Below are 19,200 nucleotides of genomic sequence, written 5' to 3'. Positions count from 1 at the left end.
ACCTTCCGATCTTAACATCATCAAGCATTTATCTAGGGACATGATTGCATTTCTTTGTCTGAGTCAAGAGAAAACAGGTTTTTAGTCAGTTTGTATAATGAACTGTATTTCACAGAATGGAATATGATTTATTTCAATATGTTTGCCTTTAGTAAGATGTCGTTTTAAATATTAGTCTCCGAATCACAGGAAAAAGTCATTAAGTAAAGGTTTCTGAATATAGTGATTCTGGGAGATTCTTCATGAGGATTCATGAAGATACTTCATGGACTGATACTTTAGATGATGTGATACTGTGTAAAAGAACCTTTTTTGCATCTTGTCAAGCTAAAGACGATGACTTTTTTGAATGAAGTTAACTGTGTTCCTTCTAAGAGATTCTTTTAATTACTTTGAAGAATTTGATGATTGTATCTAGCTACTGTTTCTTTAAATTAAGTAAAAAAGGCATTGCAGAGAAGACTTGATTGCATGTTTAAAAGCATTCAAGTGTTTTCGGTCTTGTGAGTCTATGAAATTCCCTCCTCCACTTTCCCACTCACCCCCCAAAATAAAAATGTATTATAAGTACTTTAGAGCAAAAAACATAAAATTGTAAACTATGACTCAGCTATAATGTAGTTCTACAGCAGCTTTTAGAGTTTATAATCTGGAAATGAGTCTTGTAACACAGGTACTAGATATACAGTTTTTATATGTATTCAAGTACCTCCTCTACAGTGCATCTTTTATTGCCAGAAAGGAGGCAATATATTTATTTTTGCAGCATAACTTGCAAAAAAGTATGCTTGCAATAAATAAAAACCCCAAATTATTTTTACTGGACATCTTGGAAACAGTAGCAGTTGCAATGTGAATGTCATTTACTTTCCTATTGTTTTCTTCTATGGTACATTACAAAACAAAGGAATCTATTCAGTAAATTTATTTCCTTGATTAACATATGTTTTCAACTCCTTTTTCTCAAACATTGCTTTTTACACTTTTCAAAACAAGTTTTCTGTTTAGTTTTTGTAAGTAATGCAAATGAAATCTCCGTGATCTCCACAGGTTTTGATTGTGTGTTTCTTATTTAAGCAGTGGGATCTCAATGTTTTGCAATACTTAGGAAATGAAATTAAAATTTGTTAATATGCAGAATACTAAATCTATGGTAAAATAATCTCCTCTGTAACTATTCAATCATTGTCCTGTTCTTTAAACCATGTCTGACTACTTTTTCAGGATCACAGTATATCTCGACTTTATAGTTCAGTTACAGCAGCATTCAGTAATGTGACTTTTAAAAAAGTAGTTTATAGACTCTATAGACACAGTAATAAAAAGAATTTGGTTTACAGTTTGTTTTCAGATTGCTATTTTTAATTTCCTCTGATCATACATTTACTTTGGCAGCTTAAGTCAGAGAGCAGTTTATTCCCAGAAGGCACGTATACATAGAAAGTGTCAAGAAAATTAAGGTTAATTGAAATTCCATTAATTTTTTTAGTAGTGGCCTTTGCAGTTTCAGGTTTTGCTTGGACTTGGGCTTAAAGTTCTTTTCCAACCTAAATAATTCCATTATTCCATCCTATTCTATGATTTTTAAGGTAGCATATCTCTACAGAAATTGTGGAATCATGCAGGAGGGGGGAAAGTGAATATCCATTACATTAGTGATCCCCTAAACAGTAGCAGCTAAAAATTCACAGGAGTTGATACACCCGCACTGAAAAACTACCTATGATCCCAATGGTACTAGTAATTTTCTATCATCTAAATCATACCACATATTTTAATATTACAAGTTCCTGCAGCCAAGATAGAAATCTTAGGAGTTCCATAACATTCAGGCACACAAATAGTATCATAACCTCTGAATCTTTAAATGTATCAACGGGCAAAACATTTCATGTAGGCGTACCAACAAAAGTATTAAAAGGATTGTACTATATTTTAAAATATTTGAGATCCAAAAATAAGGAGTAATATCTTTAAAATAGTATTTAACAGTACATTTGTATTTAAAATATATTAAAATTAAAAAGCTCTGTTTTTCAAAATTCTTTGTCTAAAACCATTTGGTGATCTAAGTGGTTCTTCTGCATCTGTCATTTCCAGTGGAGCACTTCACTCTCAGTACATTTTAACTGGTAATCTCCTCACAGAAACTTTACCTGCTCTGTTAATTTCCTGTTAGTAGGACTGAGAGGAAGGAACCATCTTGTGTTCCCTTCCTACCTCATTCATGTACTTAGACTCCCTCATTTTTAGAGTCACACATTTTTAACTCTGAGTCAATAATCAGTAATTTCAACAAGAGTGTGTTTATATGCATCAAACAAAATTAGTTTAAGTGTTTTGCTTTCTATTAATTCTGTTATTTTCTGTTTCATATTTTAAGCCCTCTGTTTACTGCTTGCATGCTGTGTTTCATTGTCACATTAAATAGTCCTTATTCAGTTAAAACATTTTGCCTAATGGAGCTGAGTTCAAAGTTTGAATTCTGCTCATGCTGAACATTCTTTGCCGAGCTATAAAGTTAAGAGTTGAAGAAAAGTGTGCATATCTGTAGAAGAGTGGCCCTGAAAATGCTCAGTAAAATGGTATTGCTGCATGAACAAAATTGGGTTTGATTAAAAAAAAAATGAAAAAACTTTATGCATCCTAGTAGCCTAAGGCTGAGCGTTTAAGTCACAGAATATCCTCTTTCTGTAGGAAAAAATGCTATGTAAAGGTGTGCTATTTTAATCTCAAGAATGCCCTGAAGATTCAAAGATCTGAACTGTCCAATTGTCTACTTCAGAGAAGTTTGATTTTTAATTTATCTTCTTAAATATCAAACTGCTTTTAACTCTGTTAGAGGTACAATATAAAAGTTATGTATTTTTCTCTTGTAACATTTTAATAATAGTAGTGATTGCAGCATTGTAGCATTAATCCCTTAAAATTTCTTTTTCAGTAAACTATAGGAAATGTGTCATTAAGATCAGTCTTTTCATTTTAAATGAAGAATGGTTACATACACATTTATAACTATTCTCTGACTGGTAAAAAGATGTTGATACTTCTGACTTAAGTAGACAAGAGATATTCTTTTCACCTGTCGTATTCAGCTGATTCAAATTCATGTGATGAAGGGAATATTCTAGATCTCGAAAGTCATTCACACATCTGAAATGGCAGTAGGGCATTGTATAGACCAAATTATACTTGTGTATGTATCAATCTGAAGCAGCCTCTTCAGATTGTAAAAAGACAGTAAGGTTTTCTGGATTTAGTGTGTTACGCCTGATAAAAAGAAAAATTAACCTACCAAATAGGTCAGGTGCCAGGTTTAAAATGAAGGAGTGTGACAGTAAAAAAGACAAGTGATGGTTGAGCTGCTGTAGATTGAATATAATAGTGGACTATTGTTGGCGTGAAGGAAAGAAGCGATGAGGGGATGATCATTCTCCTGTGATGGTAAAAGATAAAATCTACTTTGGAAACCCTATTAATTTGGTCAGTAGGAATTCAGCTTAGGTTTTGAGCCTACCCATGCAGTGCAAAAGCTTTTTTTCCTGGGAAATCACAAGTGCTACATTCACCATTGCATCATTGAGGCAGATAATACGGTGGTCTCTCTTACCTGATTTGAACCCCTGTTATTTAGGCACTTTTTAAAGAAGCATCGACCTCTCTTCTTGCATTGATTCTTTAATGTAAATTTGTGGTTTGTACTCTGTAAGTAGTAATAATGACGAGAGTATCACCAGTATTGTCACCTGCTCATAAGAGTAGTCTTGTGAAAGGAAGCCTAAGTGGGAAGATTTTCTACTTGTCTTTGATGTCTCTGGTAAATACATGTTTCCTGTCATAGAATATGTTCATTGTTGAATTGTCCAGCAGGTATATATTCTATCTCATAGGCATAGGCCACATTATTGCCAACGAAGTCTAAAGGCTGAAATATCTAATATGAATAGCTGTAAGAAGGTGAGGAAAACTGAAGTTGCTGTAAGCTTTACCTTTTTGTAATTTATGCAGGAAAAAAATGAGAGGTTGGTTGTGATGTTTTTTGGGGCATATAGAAGCTCAGGCCTTTAGAGGTCGTGGTGGAGCAGTATGTATGAAATGCAGAGAGGCATAGCTTGTAACAGGTGTGTATTTTACAAATACAGTGTCAAACACTATGTGCTCTGCACCTCCACACTATACCTGTGATCCTAATAATAGAAATATTATTGTCCTAGTTTCTATAGAAATACCCTGCAGACTCAGAGGTCAGAGTCCTTAATTTTATGCTCGCTCTGCAGAATTTTTGGAAGCAGTATGTAGTTTATCTTCAGCTTTAGTTTGGAGAATATTAAAAACTTCTGAAACAAAACACCAAGATATTAGTTTCTATAGAAGGCTACCTACATTTGAAGTCCTCTCTTTTTCCTTTTACTTTCCCCCCCCCCAACCTTTCACCTGCCCCAAATACATTGACTTAATAATTAGCTACTGAAGTAGACCAATTATATGATCTCAGTTGTGTGCCTTTACCTAATCAAATCCGTAGTGACTTAAATCACTGATGAGGATTATTTTTGCTCTCTCAGAGAGAAGGTAAATTTAATTAAACTGTCAATATTGCCTAATGCAATTATTTTTCCAGAGTATAATAGAGATTATTTCAGACAGCTTGAAAAGCAAACAGCACTTGGAGGTTATTATGACTAAACTGTTACAGCAGAAATCTGTAAAAATTTTCTTCTTTGCATCAGTAGCTCATAAAAGTAGTAAGAAGATTTCCTTTTGAAGGACATTAGAATGATTTACAGTAGTAATAGATTATTCAGTACATAAATCTTAATCATATTGTACTGTGACTCCCAACTTTTGTTGTTCAGAATATCCAAGCTATTATTGATAACTGTGCAGGTGAGACTACAGTATAAATACTGGACTTTCCAGGCAGTTTGTAATATTTACTTAGTTTGAAAGCCTTATACTCTGAGGTCATTGATATCATGCATTTGAATCTTAAGCACAAATGTGCTGTTCCCTTCCTTCCATGCCATGTTTTTCTTACGGTTAAATGGGTTGATATTTTACCTGGGTATCTTACACTCCATATATGTAAGAATAGAAAAGCCTAGGTCCTTACTGTAGGTATATTGGACCATGAGTGAGAGTTTCTGGGTTTCATGCAGTAACTTAGTGCCTGAATTCCAAGTTTACTAAGGTTTGATTCTGTGAATACCTCTGATATGTTTGCCTTGTGTGAAAAATATAGTAATTAGCTCTTTCTTGGCTAGCTTGCATGTATTAGGCTTGATTCCAAGAAGTTTGGCATTTTTTTACAATGATTATTTATGTGAATGAATTTCAGATTATTTCTTTCTGTCATATTTGTCTCAACAGCTGAGAAATCTGTCAAGCTTGGACCTGCGTCATATCACAGAACTGGACAATGAAACAGTGATGGAAATAGTAAAGAGATGCAAAAACCTTAATTCTCTCAATCTGTGTCTGAACTGGATCATTAATGACAGGTAACATTGGTATAGTATCCAAAACCAGTATAATGCAAATTTGACTAGTTGTATTAGTTGAGAATAATTCGTGATGGCTTGGGGGTTGGAGGAGATCGATTAAAGCAAGCAGTGTTTTCTTCGTGCTTCTTCTACTTGTTTGGAGTAAATTCTTTAGACACATATTTTACAGTGTTTGCCTGTTTCTGTGGTGCAGAAAAGTTTGGTTGTGATTGGATGGCAGCACTAATCTTTTTCATGTAGATTTCAGGAGAATGTGTTCTGTACCGTGTGTGGTTGAAATGTTTAGTTGCTATTATGACTCCTTCAGTAGGTATCTGGGATTTAAGCAGACTGATAGACACACGAACAACAAAACGTATGTTTGACTGCATAAGTAAAAATAACTGCTTGTGAGTTAAATACTGGAATTCCTATATTTTTAGAAAGCATAAGGTCTTGGCGTTTTTTTGCAAAGAGCTCCAGAATGAGACTGGAAGAATAACTGGGTTAGTACCTTGGTCTTTTTCTTTTGATCAGAATACCTCCTGTCCTACTGTATTCTCATCTTTTGATCAAGTAATTTATTTTAACATTAAGTAAATGCACACAGATGTTGTACAATTCAGATGAAAAATAAAAAATACTGAGAACTTTAAAAATTAACATTTTCCTTTAAAACGAGAACATTGAGCAAAGCCAGTACCTGAGGGTGCACAGATTGGTTTATTATGGTTGGTGCTTTAAACAAAAGGAAAGAGACACTTTTAACAGAGAGGGGTTCTAAAACAGTTTCATATAATCCAGAATAATGTATTCTAGTAGTTGTACTTCTTTCCCATGATTACTTTTTTTTTTTTTAAATAATGTGCGCTTTCAAGGTTCTCATAAGTCTTCAAAGATGTACTGAAGTGTAGATGAGCTCAGACTTCAGTGAAACTGTAGTGTTGTATAAGTACTAAAATTGCAGTGTGTTGAATGGGAAATACCACTAAACTTTTACCTTAACTCTTTTAGCCTTTAAGACAGTTTTTTTGGTTCTGTCAGTTTAGGTCAGAGCTTTAATGTAATGTTTTGAAAGCATTTCCTTGTCTCAAATCACTCTGTCAGTAGGGCCCCATTTTCATAAGCAGAATAAGGACACTGTAGTGGAAAATTTTAGGATAAACTGGAAAAAATAATGAGAACAAAAATACAAATTTAAAAGACAAGGAGTTTTCAGGATTTAATTAAAGTACTTAGAAATATAGACCTGTCTTCATTAATGTTTTGAGTATGGCAGTTTGCTAAGTATGATCCAAACTGCTGTCAAACTGCTCTTGAAAATACTTTACTAGGATTTCTAGAGTAATTAGTATATATTGTAATTCTGTTCATATTACTGTAAAACCTTATCTGAATATGAATTATAAATATAAGAATTATGAAGCTTAGCAAGAAAAGGAAACCCTTTCCAGCAAAGACAGATAACTTGCTTCTGTGTGTGACTTTTGGATTGTTGACTTCAGCTTTAGCTTTTTCTATTTTATGCTTATTTCTGATTGTACTTGTCAGTCATTTTTTCAACAACTTAAGTTTAGCTATTTGAAGGAGCTTCTAGCTAAAAGTAAATAGAGACTTTAGAAAATAATTAATGCCTTTGCTAAATCTTACTCATAGTCAATGATTTGACAGTTCAGGTTTTTTTCCTGTTTTACAAGTGGTATGAAACTCCAGATATTGTCTTAACTGAATAAAGTAGTTTTACTGCTCCTCCTAAATGCTCAATTAAGAATTGCTGAAAATTATGTAAAGGGAACATGATGCAACCACTGGGCTGTATTGAAGTAAACACCAATTCAGCAGAATATTTTGAGCATATTTACTTTGAGTGATCCTTTTGAAGTTCACAGGATCGTTCAAGTGCTTATCTTGGGTAAAATGCAAGTTAGTTTGAACTAAGGAAATTAATTTATTAATTAATTAGGATTAACTTTATTTTTTTTTTTAAATGCTATTTGGTGGCTCCAAGTCAGAGGGACTGTCAGAGGAGATTCTGCGTTTTGATTCTTGAGGAAGCCTTTTGTTTGTCATTGTTTCCAACACATGTGGGATAGTAACAGTCTAATGTTTTTCCTGACTATTGGATTTAAAATAGAGATCACCACCTTCCCCTCACCCCCATTAACAAGCGTGTTTACTTATGAGATCAATGCTACATAGGACTTGTATTCCAGATCTTCTCAAATTTAATAACATGCTTTTTTGTTCACTCTATAAGACTAGTTGGGGTTTTTTTTAATCCTTGGAAAACTGTTTTTCTCCATTTCTTTGTGCAGAATATCAAGGGTGAAAAAGAACTAAAAAGTTTCAAAATACCAGTAGAAGTTAAATATGTATCTGAGAAGTATCTCTTAAAGGCTGTTGATTATTGGTTGGTTTTACAGCAGAAGGCACTGGTTTTAAAACTTTATTTTAGATTTCATTATTATTATTTCCAGTAATCCATTAAAATTCTTTCCATAAGCAAGGCTGTGACCTTGGAACACTTACAGCCCTCTCTTGCCTATGACATGGTGTTAGAGCTAATGCTGTGATTATTACATTTCTTCTTAAATAACTGATACTTTCAGAGTGTAAGATCTCTGCATGGCAGGCACTTCCTAAGATTTTTGATGCTGTGGTTCTTTTACACATGCAAGAATTAATGAGAACTGTTATTTCTCTGTTTTGATAAAACCTGTTTTTTGTTTTGGAAGTATGCATCTAAAAAGCTTATGTGGGGCAGTAAAATATAATTTATTTTTAACTAAGGCAAAAAATATGTTCAGTATGTTCAGTTGTGATACTCTTGACATTAGTTTTAAAATGGAAGAAAAAGAGGTCACTTGCAATAACTTGTATAAAAGTTTCTAAAAGTTGACAGTTAAACAAGAGTAGAAAAGGACCTATTAAAGTAATCTAAGGTAATGATTTCCTCTGTAAGTATTACAGCTCATTCAAAGGCTTTATTTACTATTTATCATGTTGGTTAAGGTTATTGTAAGAACAGTCTTACTTCTTCTTTCAAATATGAACAAAACCAAACTTGCAAATTCTTTTCATATATCAAGTCTTTTCAATTGGAAAGGATTGAGCTTTTGTGTACATGGTGAAGTGAATAATATGCTCTGAAGCTTGCCTTAAGTAACCTTATCACCTTGAAGTTGTTTTTATGGTCACTGCCTGTGTTCTTTTGAATTTCAATTGATGCAATAAAAATAGACCATCTAGAAATAAATCTCATGGGGGATTCAGGAAATGTAGTATGATGTGCTGGCAGTTTTCAGGGGTGTGTGATTTTTTTAATAGTTTGAGAAACATCTGCTATATATTATATCCATAATGATCAGGGAGCAAACAGCAGAATCTAACTTTTTTTGTGAATCTCATCACTGTGGACTTGAAGATGCAATTTACTTCAATGTCTGTATTACATAATTCACCTAGAAATAGACATTTAAAAGCTGTGCATGACTGTGAAGTCTTTAAAGTATTTCTGCTTGATTCAGCCATCTTCTTACTAAAACATTCCCTTAATGTAATATTTGTATAGGGGATGTTTGCCAGTCCCTTTCTGTGATTCTTCTAAGAAACATCATGGTGCAGGGAATAATGCAGATAAGGTAAGGAGCTTTATCTACAACTACAGTGAGATTTTTTGGTGCTGTGGCATTGCCAGTCGCTCAGGATGAAATAACACCTGCAATACGAAATTATTAACTGATTTTGCAGTCAAAGGAAAATATTTTCCCAACCATTGAAGAACTTTTTGGTCCTTTCTCTGAAGGTAGTGCCAAATGTTCTTGTAATAATGTCTTAATAGAGTTGTATTTTTTTCATATAATTTATTGTACACATTGTAGGTGACTTTGGTAGCAGGTGCTGAGATTTGTAGAGCATCTGGAGATTGTTGAGAGTAAGCTATGGTTGTGACATGGAGGCAGATATGCAGTATCTCCATGGGACAGTGAAACAGGGAGCAATGTTGCTTAATGACCTTGTAGTGGTATCACTTCCTACCATCAGACTTCTGATCAGTGATGTGGGGGAAGAGAAACATCATTGTGCACCTCCCCAAACTTTCAGCACAGATGGAAAACCTGGATTTGGTCCCATTATTCCAGTTCGGAGAAAACTGCTGTTCCTCTTCTGTGCTTCCATGAAAACTCACCTTACCTGAGTAAGTGGTGTAATGGGACAGTCTATCCATACTGTAATAATTAAGATTTGTTGGTGAGGATTGTGGTTCGATTCTAAGACAGAGGAACTTGAAAATACAGACATTTCACAAGGAGAGTAGTCAGAAAGTCAATATATGGAAGAAATTCGGTAGTAGTTGGAAGCCAGACCATAAGCCTGAAAACCAAACTGTTTGCACTGGAGCAGAGTCTGGAGAAAGGAGAATTTACCTTTGCAGAGTCTACATCTGCTTTATTCTATGGGTCACTAATGCAGCATCAGTTTCTCAGGATTGGATATCATACTTGTTGGCATAGAGCATGTTGGGATTCCTACAGTGGTAGTTAGCAGAGTAAATTGTTAACTTGGTCTTCTGTACAGTAGAGGTCTGTAGAGGTAGGCTTTGTGTTGACTGCCTACCATGAGTTAATGCAAATCCACGTAAGCAGCATTGGGAGAATCTGCTGTGACCTGCGTGTGTTGTGGGTACAATGCTGAAGATTACTCCCAGATTACTCCCAGAACTTCTGGGAGTATGTGAATGCCCCAACATTTCTGTAGGAGACAATGGGCATCAAATTAGTAGCTCAGTTCCTACAGCATTAGCAAGATTAGTGAATACTAGAATTATTTTCTGATAAAATAACAATTAACTTTCTCTCCCTGAAATTAAAAGTTTCTGTATATTTCTTGTGAAAATTATTTTACTAAAATTGTATTTGAAACAAAAATTGTGAAGCTTTCAGCTTGCCTATATTTTTGCTTAAGCGAGAATGTCCATTTCAACTGTGGGGACTACAAATGCTAATACAGCATCTTAGTATTCATCACCTTAGTTCTGACTGAAGTGGGCATGTGCTTCAGGAGCACTGATACTTTTGTAACAGTGTATAATCTGGACTTTGGATATAGTACAGTCTTCAAGAAAAGTAACTATAATTTTATGTGGTGTTTGTCATGAATCATTCTAGGTGAATGCTAGCATTTCTTAATTCTAATTTAATTTCATCTGTTCAGTGTTATCCGAAAGATTATCTCCTTTGAGTTCTCTGCATATTTATCAGATGTTTAGTCAGCTAGATTAAAAACTTGAACTCCATAAAAACTTATATAATGTAACACAAATCAATTTTACTTTTAAAATTACTTACTCTTTTGAATGTCATACTTTTTAATTAAATTTAGAAGAAAATTTGCTTCACCCTGCAGATGTGTTTTGTAAAATGATTTGAAACTGTCATTTTTTTTTTCAAGTTCAGAACAAAGCATAGAAGTTGGACAAAGAATTCACTTAAGCATGCCAATTTTCTTTATCTGCTTTAAATTCTGATCTTGTATTCCCTTATTCTTTAAATGATTTAAAAAAAAAAAAAAAAAAAAAAAAAAGGAAAAAGCCCCAAACTTTTGTGATTAGTCCAAAGTAGTGGGTAAATGTGGCCACTGGGGAAGAGATGAGGCCGCCATTGGGGAAGAGCATGAGGAGGAAGGAGCAACAGAAACAAAGCATTATGAACTGATTGCAATCCACACACCCCATGCCCTGCGCTCTTTGGGGGGAAGAGGTAAAAAACTGGGAATGGACTTCGCCCACGAAAAGCAGCAGCTGAGGTGTTGTTAAGTTGGTTCCTATTTCTCATTATCCTGCTCTAACTGGCAATTAGATCAGTTTCTTCAAATCAAGTCTGTTTTGCACATGATGTGACTACTGAGCATTTTAATCCTTATTTTGACCTTTTTCATCTTACTTTCTTCCACTGGCCAACTCAGGAGGGTGACTGAGAAGTGGCTTGGTGGGCACCTGGCAGCCATGCACAGTTATCTTACCACACCTTTCCACAGGCTGCTCTCCTTCACAAACTGCTCCAGTGTATGTCTTTTCCATGGCCTGCAGTTCTTCAGGAGCTGCTCCAATGAGATGGGATACAGTTCATAAAGAACAGATTACTCCAAGCATGGATCCTCTACAGGTCACGATTTCTGTAATTCTCTTTTGTTACTTGTCAGTCCAGTCTTCTAGTGTCAGGAAAAAAAATTGAGATATGATTCAACACATATCTCAGCAGTTATCCCCCAAATCACTAATCTTATCAGAGTTAGTAGTCCTCTCTAGTCCTTTCAGCTTCTAGTTATGTGCCATGAGCCCACATTATAAAGGCTTCTGGAAACAATTTCTTCAGCATTGTTATCAAACAAATTAATTTTTACAAACGTTTGATTAGAACAGATCATGCTTATGCTGTCTGCAGACTTTAACTAGTGATAAAAATAAAAATGCATTTTATATAATTAAGTGGAACTTTCCATTTATTGAGGTTTTAACCTGCTAATTCTACTTATCTCTAAGACTGGATAAGCAGTTTTTTAGGAATCATTTTCTGGTGGAAATGGATGTTATCAGAGAGGGTAAAACTTTCAAGCTCTTGTCATGATTTGCCATGCTTTTATCTTTCTTTACATACTTGAAAAATGGCTAAACTAGTCCACTGTTGTCACACTGCTGAAATGTGTGATAAATGAAGCTCTGTAAATAGTGAAAATATGAGGAAGGTGATTAAGTCTGACAATTCTCATGTAAAAAACTCGAGATGATAAATATCTCCTGTGATTACTTGTTAATTTAGTGCAAGGGACTAGCATCAGCCTAAACAATTTTATGAGTTGTGGCATAAAAAAAAAATTCGGGAAGATAGGCATGCACTTGTTAAACCAAAGGAGAAATTTCTTAGACTTGGCTGCTAATAATTAAAAATGGCAGACTTGACACAAAATGTGGCTTGATGATTTTCTGTATGACATTCCTTACAGAAATTAAGAAAGTGCAATGTTCCCTGAAGGCACAGAAATGACAGTGTGTTATAAATCTGATTCCTTAGTGCATCATGAAAACTGAAAGGTTTTGTATATATGTCGTTTCTTTACAGATAAAATATTTGTAGTGTTATAATTTAAAGTAGTAGAGAAAAATAAAAAAATCCGACACACTAAAGCTCGGAAAAGAAGATTATAGTTTTTATTGCAATTACCGTTGCATTCTGAGGTTGCAACCTATAATTTACCATGCAGTCAGAATAGACCCAGTACCTGAAAAAATGAGAGAAAGAATGGCTGTCTTAGTGATTTACTGCACTGACTGTATTGTTTAGAGTCTGTCAGTATATCCATTATAAATACCATTTGAAAGGAACGTAACCATGTTCTAAATTTGCTTTAGGCTGTTTCTTGCTGCTTGGGTTATAAGCTCAAAATTATACAATTTTGCAATTATTTGGTATTTGGGTTTTTTGTTTGTTTGTTTTGTGGGTTTGGTTTTAGAGGGTTTTTTTGTGTGTTTGGTTGGTTTGGGGTTTTTTTTCTTTGTTTTTTTGGTGTTTTGTATTGGGGTTTTTGTGGGGGTGAGCGTAAGGCTCATATAATTGGTGGGATCATGCCGTCATGTAAACAGGAAATGTGCCATATGCTGCATGTTAATTGTCTTCAATTCTCATCGGGTTAACTCAGTTATCCCCACCTGTTTCTTTTGTTAAAACCAAAGAAAGGTGGTATATGCTGAATTTTTCATGATGTTAAATGTAGGGGGTTTTTTTGTGTTGACAATTCAAGATTAACCAGTAAGTACTGACATGTAAAGGATGTAGAAATTTAATGTACCTTTGAGGAGTTGTAGTCAGCTTGAAGAGTTAGATGGTGCTGAAATGGAAGTTGAATTGGCAGAATGAATAACCAGGTAGTTTTGAAAGTGGCAGTAGTTACGTAATGAGGAAAATAAGCAGTAATTTGAAGTGGTGATCGTGGTGATGCCTGTAGGGTATAGTAAATGAAAAACAGGTGAGCAACACAAAATAAAAATGTTTAAAAATGCTAAATTGTGTCTCACGTTTGAAGTTTTATTGACTTCTGTGCATACCCAGTGCTTGTGATATACTATTTTTCAGAGCCATGGTGAAATGGTCTGAGACTTCTTTCAGTCCATGTGTCTAGTTTTTAGTCTCGTGGAGTAAGGAAGACACTCCCACCTCCTTGTGCCTGAAGGAACTCCGGTGCCTTGTCCAGGTAACCTTCAGAAGGGCAGAGTGTTCCAGGCCTCAGAGTTCTACAGACACACAGAAGACAGGAACATCCTGCCTGCTCATTAAATAAAGCCACTGGCAAGAACTTTTATAATCCGTAGAGTGTTCTCTGCCGTTCTGCCATGCCAGTGGTGCTATGTCCATTTTTGGGCTCCCTAGTACAAGAAAGACATGGACATACTGGACAGAGTCTTGCAAAGAACCATAAATAAGATGAGGGGACTTGAGCAGCTGTGAGGACAGGCTGAGAGAGCTGGGACTGCTCAACCTGGAGAACAGAAGGTTTGGAGGGATCTTGTCAGTGTATGCAAACATGTGAAGTGAGGGTGCAAAGAGGACAGAGCCAGGCTCTTTCTAGTGGTGCCCTCTGAAAGGACCAGAGGCATGCACTGAAACACAGGACGTCTCTGAACATCAGAAAGTGCTTTTCACTATAGGGGGACCAAACTCTGTTTGCCCAGAGAGGCTGTGGAGTCTTTCTCCTTAGAGACAAGGGTTCTAGGTGCTTGAGTAGGAGGTTGAATTAGATGACCTCCAACCTCATCTGTTCTGTGACTGTCATATTAACACTTTATGTTAGCAATAGTTCGTGTTTTGATTGTTGAGATGGATGGAGGTAGAGTAAGTGCGCTTCAGCACAGCAGCTGTTTTCCTTGATTACTCCTGATTCTTCAGTTTGTCGTGCCATGTTTGGACAGACCATTATCTCCTGATTCTGGAAAATGTCAAGGAGGTCCTGAAGAAGATCCTTGAGGAATGTGAGGTATATTGGTATCAACATCATTGATGTTATCGCATGTAGTGAAGAACAAGAAAAATTTGGGTTCTGCTCTCATTCTTGCCATTTCTCTCCAATACCAATTACTTCTCCTACTCTGTTTTATTTCTTGTCTTTACCTTCCCTCCCCTTCAGATTTCATCTAATAAAATCTTAATTTGTCTAACCTGTGGTATTTCGCAGATGGTTGTGAACCTGTGGTAGTGGGAGAGTTAAGAGCAATTACAAACGTTGTGCATTGTAACGAATTTACCAAGTTGCAGTCAGTTCAGATTGTGGTCTGTAGTCTGCTCTCATGCAGCTCAATTGAAAACATCGCTTCCAAAGGCAATGATTGTTTTCTCTGCGTGTTGTCATCTCTCCTCCCCCACCCCTGCAACACTTTCCATAGTGTGGGAAAGACCGCGAGAATAAACAGGACTTTATACCCTTTTTCTAGAGGATAGTGTTAAAATAAAATCAATTTACCAGCACTTAGTACTTTGTGTTTCAAATTTTCATACTTTTTTCTCAATTGCTTTAAAACATTTTTATGGGTGGTTTTTGCCATTCATATGATCAGTCATTATTTCTGATGAAAATCACATCTTCGTTGAATTGTTCAGTTTTACACAGGCAAAGATCCACCTTTGCTTTCCTAGGTCTGTTTAATTCTGTACAGTAGTACTTCTGTTTCCTTTTAAAGAAAGAAGTTACGTTACCTAATGACATGCCGGATTTACCAAGACCTGCCAGCTTGTCATTATTAAAGGCCTTCATCTTCAATGAAGTGTATGAATGTCTAATAAATGAAAAGTTCTCCTAATAAAAAGTGTCTTCTGGAGGAATGACACTGACAGTCCTTAAGTTTCTGCAGTTAGAAGGAAGGCAAGCTGCAATGAAATATTTACCTACTTGGGAAGCTGTTTAAATCCTATATATAGTAAAAGAAATAGATTTCTCTTTTGTTCACCTTTAGGACAAGAGTTTTCACAAATAGAAATTACAAGTCAGTAATGATTAATACTTTAATTCTGTTTCTATAAAATGAATTAATGTACTTGTAAATTAACGTTCTCTAGAAATCAGCAAAATTACAAGCCATGCCTGATACATCTGGCTTCACACAAAAATCACTTTACAAGATTAGAGGAATTAAAGTTTTGGACTGTTACTAATTTTATTTATCTTTAGTTATTTTTCCTTCAAAAATAATTTATTTTGAAGTTCTTGCTTTTGCTTTGCTGTTTCTTTTTTTAATGCAAATGTACACATATAAATATAATGTAGTGTTTATGTGGCAAAGAGAACTTTGAACATCATATGATGTGTTTTTTGGGTGGGTGCTAACAGATTTGTTTAGGCATGCTAAAGCTGTTGAATAAATAACTACTTACTATTTAGAGAAGTCTTAAGTCCAGATAAGAGTTACAGCTAGGTAAGTTACTGTAATTTGTTTGCTTGAGGAGTAACTTTTCAGACAGTAGTGTTTTTTTAGTTGAAACCACACTGTGTTTCAGTCAGACTTCACCAAGAGTTAGTCCTGCTAAATTGTATGTGTCAAAACCTGAGGCTGAATGCAGCATCTAAAAAAACTGGGTGCAGGAAAGATTTAGTCAATTTGCTGGTTGTGGACCCTGCCTAGTACGGAGTAGAACAGAACTCAAAGGCTTAATTTTGTGCCCACCTACAACTGAACAATGGGAATTAATTTATAGACTGAATGTCGAACTCACATATGTATACAGTGAATATACATTCGTGAATTGTTCTCCCCTTCTCTGTTTCTTTCCCGCTCCAAATTGCTAGTAGCTAAACGTTATTAGGAGTTATGCAGTTCCACCAAGGCATCTTGCTGAGCTCCTTGAAAGTCCTTTTGAATGCTCCTGAAGTCACACAGTTTATTTAAATCTGGAAATTCAAGCATGAGCTAATACAAAAGGTAAAAAAATGAAATAAATCCAGCCATACTAGGTTGGAAGAACAGCTTTGATTTGCAAAATACTAACAGACCTTTTATGGTCCTCAGTTAATTATATGTTTGGTATATTATAATAAGTATTTTCATTCAGATGTACTTTCAACATGTTTATAATTTTAAATTAATTGACCTAGCATCTAAGAAACCTAATTTTATATGGTTTTGATTCCTGTCACTTAGAAGATATCCACTGTTGAAGAATTTATCTCCTTACTAGAATCAACTCATGAAGTCTAGATATCATTCTATTACCTAAGTTGCTTTTCCATGCTAATCTTGGAAAGTATCTACCAACAAGGCATAACAATATGCTTGTTAGGCTTAAAAGTGTATAAAATGCTACTAAGCAAGGCCTGTCAGATGGCATTCAGATATTCATGCAGTCTGCAGATACTGAAAATACATATGCTGAATAAATTACTTAAAGGCAGAAAGTCTTACCCACAGAATTGTATAGCTCTATTGTTTACAATCTGTGTGTTTGTTTTGGCTGATATTTGTCAGTGTTTTCTTTTAAAACACATCTGTATGCAGTGGTGCTGATTTCTTTTCAAGTGATCCTGTAAATTTTGACAAATGCAGGCTGTGATGAGAGAACGCCTTTCCTCAAGCATGTTTTGTTACACTTGCATTTTAAAAACTGCAGAAAAACCAAAAACGTTAAATAATTTTGGTTTAAAATTCAGATAATTAATAGTGTATTAAGACTATAATTTTATGTTTACTGATACATGACACAACTAAAAATAGCTTTTATAGATTGTGTGAATCGGTAGTCATTTAGACTCTTATATAAGCACAAGTAAATTCAGTTTCTGGCTTCTAATGCTTAAACTTTAATAGAACGGAAATGTAGTTGATCGTTTAGACTTTAAAGAAAGTGTTTTTCTAAACTGTATTGCAAACTGTAGTCCTGTTACTACTTTCAGAAATAACAGATATTAACCAGCAGAATTGGGCTTAGAAAATTTGTGCCATCTTTTAGCATTTCAACAGGTCAAAAATGGAATGCATGCACAACTTTTCATCCATTAATTGTCTTCTGGACTCGGAGATGGTGTCTGGAATTTTAAATGATACTGAACTCTCCCAGAGCAACCAGTAAAAAAGGAAAGTACATTCTGCATAACATAGTAGTGCTCAGTGGTTTCCATTTGGACTGTGCTCGTGCCTGTTTCTGGTCTCTGTTGCTGAGAGTAGCAACAGAACTCACAATATTTGTTGTATCTTGGAGCTGACTGTAATGGACATTCCTGATTTTGCATAATGGTAACAGTAGCTCAGAAATTTCAACCCTCAATTAATCATTAAATCACAAAAATCTATTCTGTTTTGGATAGCTCTGTAAACTTTGTTGGTTTGGTTTTGTTTTTAAACTTAGCATTCAGAATTTAAAAGGAGAGAATTGAAAAACAACCAAAAACTAGGTTTTCTAGTAATATCTTAGTTATATATCTTCTTACCTGTAATGATAAACAATTGCCTTAAACATGCACTCTCAGCAAAGAAAAAAAGAGATTCCTACTATGAGGAGTTTCTTGTGTTATTCTCTTCTAAAAAATGTGTTTGTTTACTCTGGTTACTGTATAAATGCTGCAATAAACATTGCTGTCCTTGACAGATTTCATTTTCTAAATAAATCATTGTCTTGTTATGAAAAAAATCTAACCACATTATTGAATGCTGTTAAGAATGTGTGTAAACACTTAAAATCTTAAGATCAAATTTTAAAATAAGCATTTGAGGAGAATTTTCAGTAGCACGTATACTTTTATTTTTGCTTGTAACGTTGTTTTGATTAATTGTTTTCCTGTGTAATAGATGTAGCTCAGTAGTCAATGCTGTCAAATACTTGCTGAATGAAGTTTGCAAAGACGTGCCATGGTTAGCTCGGATCGAAGTGGTGATATAGTCGTGTGTCTGTGCATCTGAATGCTGATTAGTTTTAAGAAATAAGTAAGGTAAAGCAATGCGAAAACTATAGTTTTTATAAAAAATGATACAGAAGTCGAAGTCTGAATTTTCACTGTTGTAGCTGTTTTTTCCTAACGTACCAATCAGAGAAGATAGAAATTGTGAGTTAATATTTATTCTTTAAACAATTGTGGATTGGTTGTCTCTTCAAGTTCTACTTCAAATACCTCGATACAATGAATGTACGAAACTGTACTATAATGCATAGTAAGATAAAACATACTCCTTTTAGAAGTTAAAGGAGTATATATATTTTACGTTGCTTTTATTTCTGCTTTTATTTTTTCCTTTTTTTTTTCCCGTAAAATAACTTTCTATAATTCTGCATCATAAGTGGCTGTAAGTGAATGATGGACTTGTTAAAAAAACCTTCCTGAAGCATTTTGTGTATTGGTTGCCAAAATGGAAAATGACAGGAAAGAAGTAAGAACAGAAGTCAGGGTTTTTTTTTCTTCTCTAGATCTTGCCTTAGTCTGTGGTCCTTTCATTTACAGTCTTAGTAACATTAGTATTGTTTATTCAGTTTTTACTGGCTTCAATTCACAGTTGATTGTTTACACATCTAATCATCACAGAATTTAGCTTTTAAGTTCTCTAAGTTTGTTCTGAATTTCTGTTTAATTCCATTTGTGTATAGGCTATACAATATATACATATATATATACACATATATATACATACTGTATAGGCTTTTGGGTGGGTTTTTGGGGTTTTGTTTGCTTGCTTGTTTTGGTTTCGATT

The 19,200-nt window shown here is 34.7% G+C and overlaps 1 protein-coding gene across 2 annotated transcripts in view; it reads left to right on the top strand.

Moving 5' to 3' along the window:
- The window catches only part of FBXL17 (F-box and leucine rich repeat protein 17), a 284,365-nt gene that overhangs the window by 88,113 nt on the left and 177,052 nt on the right, over window positions 1-19,200 (top strand). For both annotated transcript variants that reach the window (XM_050328407.1, XM_050328408.1), the window contains exon 6: window positions 5,371-5,501. In XM_050328407.1, coding sequence (XP_050184364.1) covers window positions 5,371-5,501 — 131 coding nt within the window. The remainder of the gene's footprint in view (window positions 1-5,370; window positions 5,502-19,200) is intronic.

Source organism: Myiozetetes cayanensis, unplaced genomic scaffold (genome assembly GCF_022539395.1).
Source record: "Myiozetetes cayanensis isolate MyiCay16 unplaced genomic scaffold, myiCay2020 scf4, whole genome shotgun sequence".
Classification (NCBI taxonomy): domain Eukaryota; kingdom Metazoa; phylum Chordata; class Aves; order Passeriformes; family Tyrannidae; genus Myiozetetes; species Myiozetetes cayanensis.
This window is presented reverse-complemented; position numbering and strand designations above follow the sequence as displayed.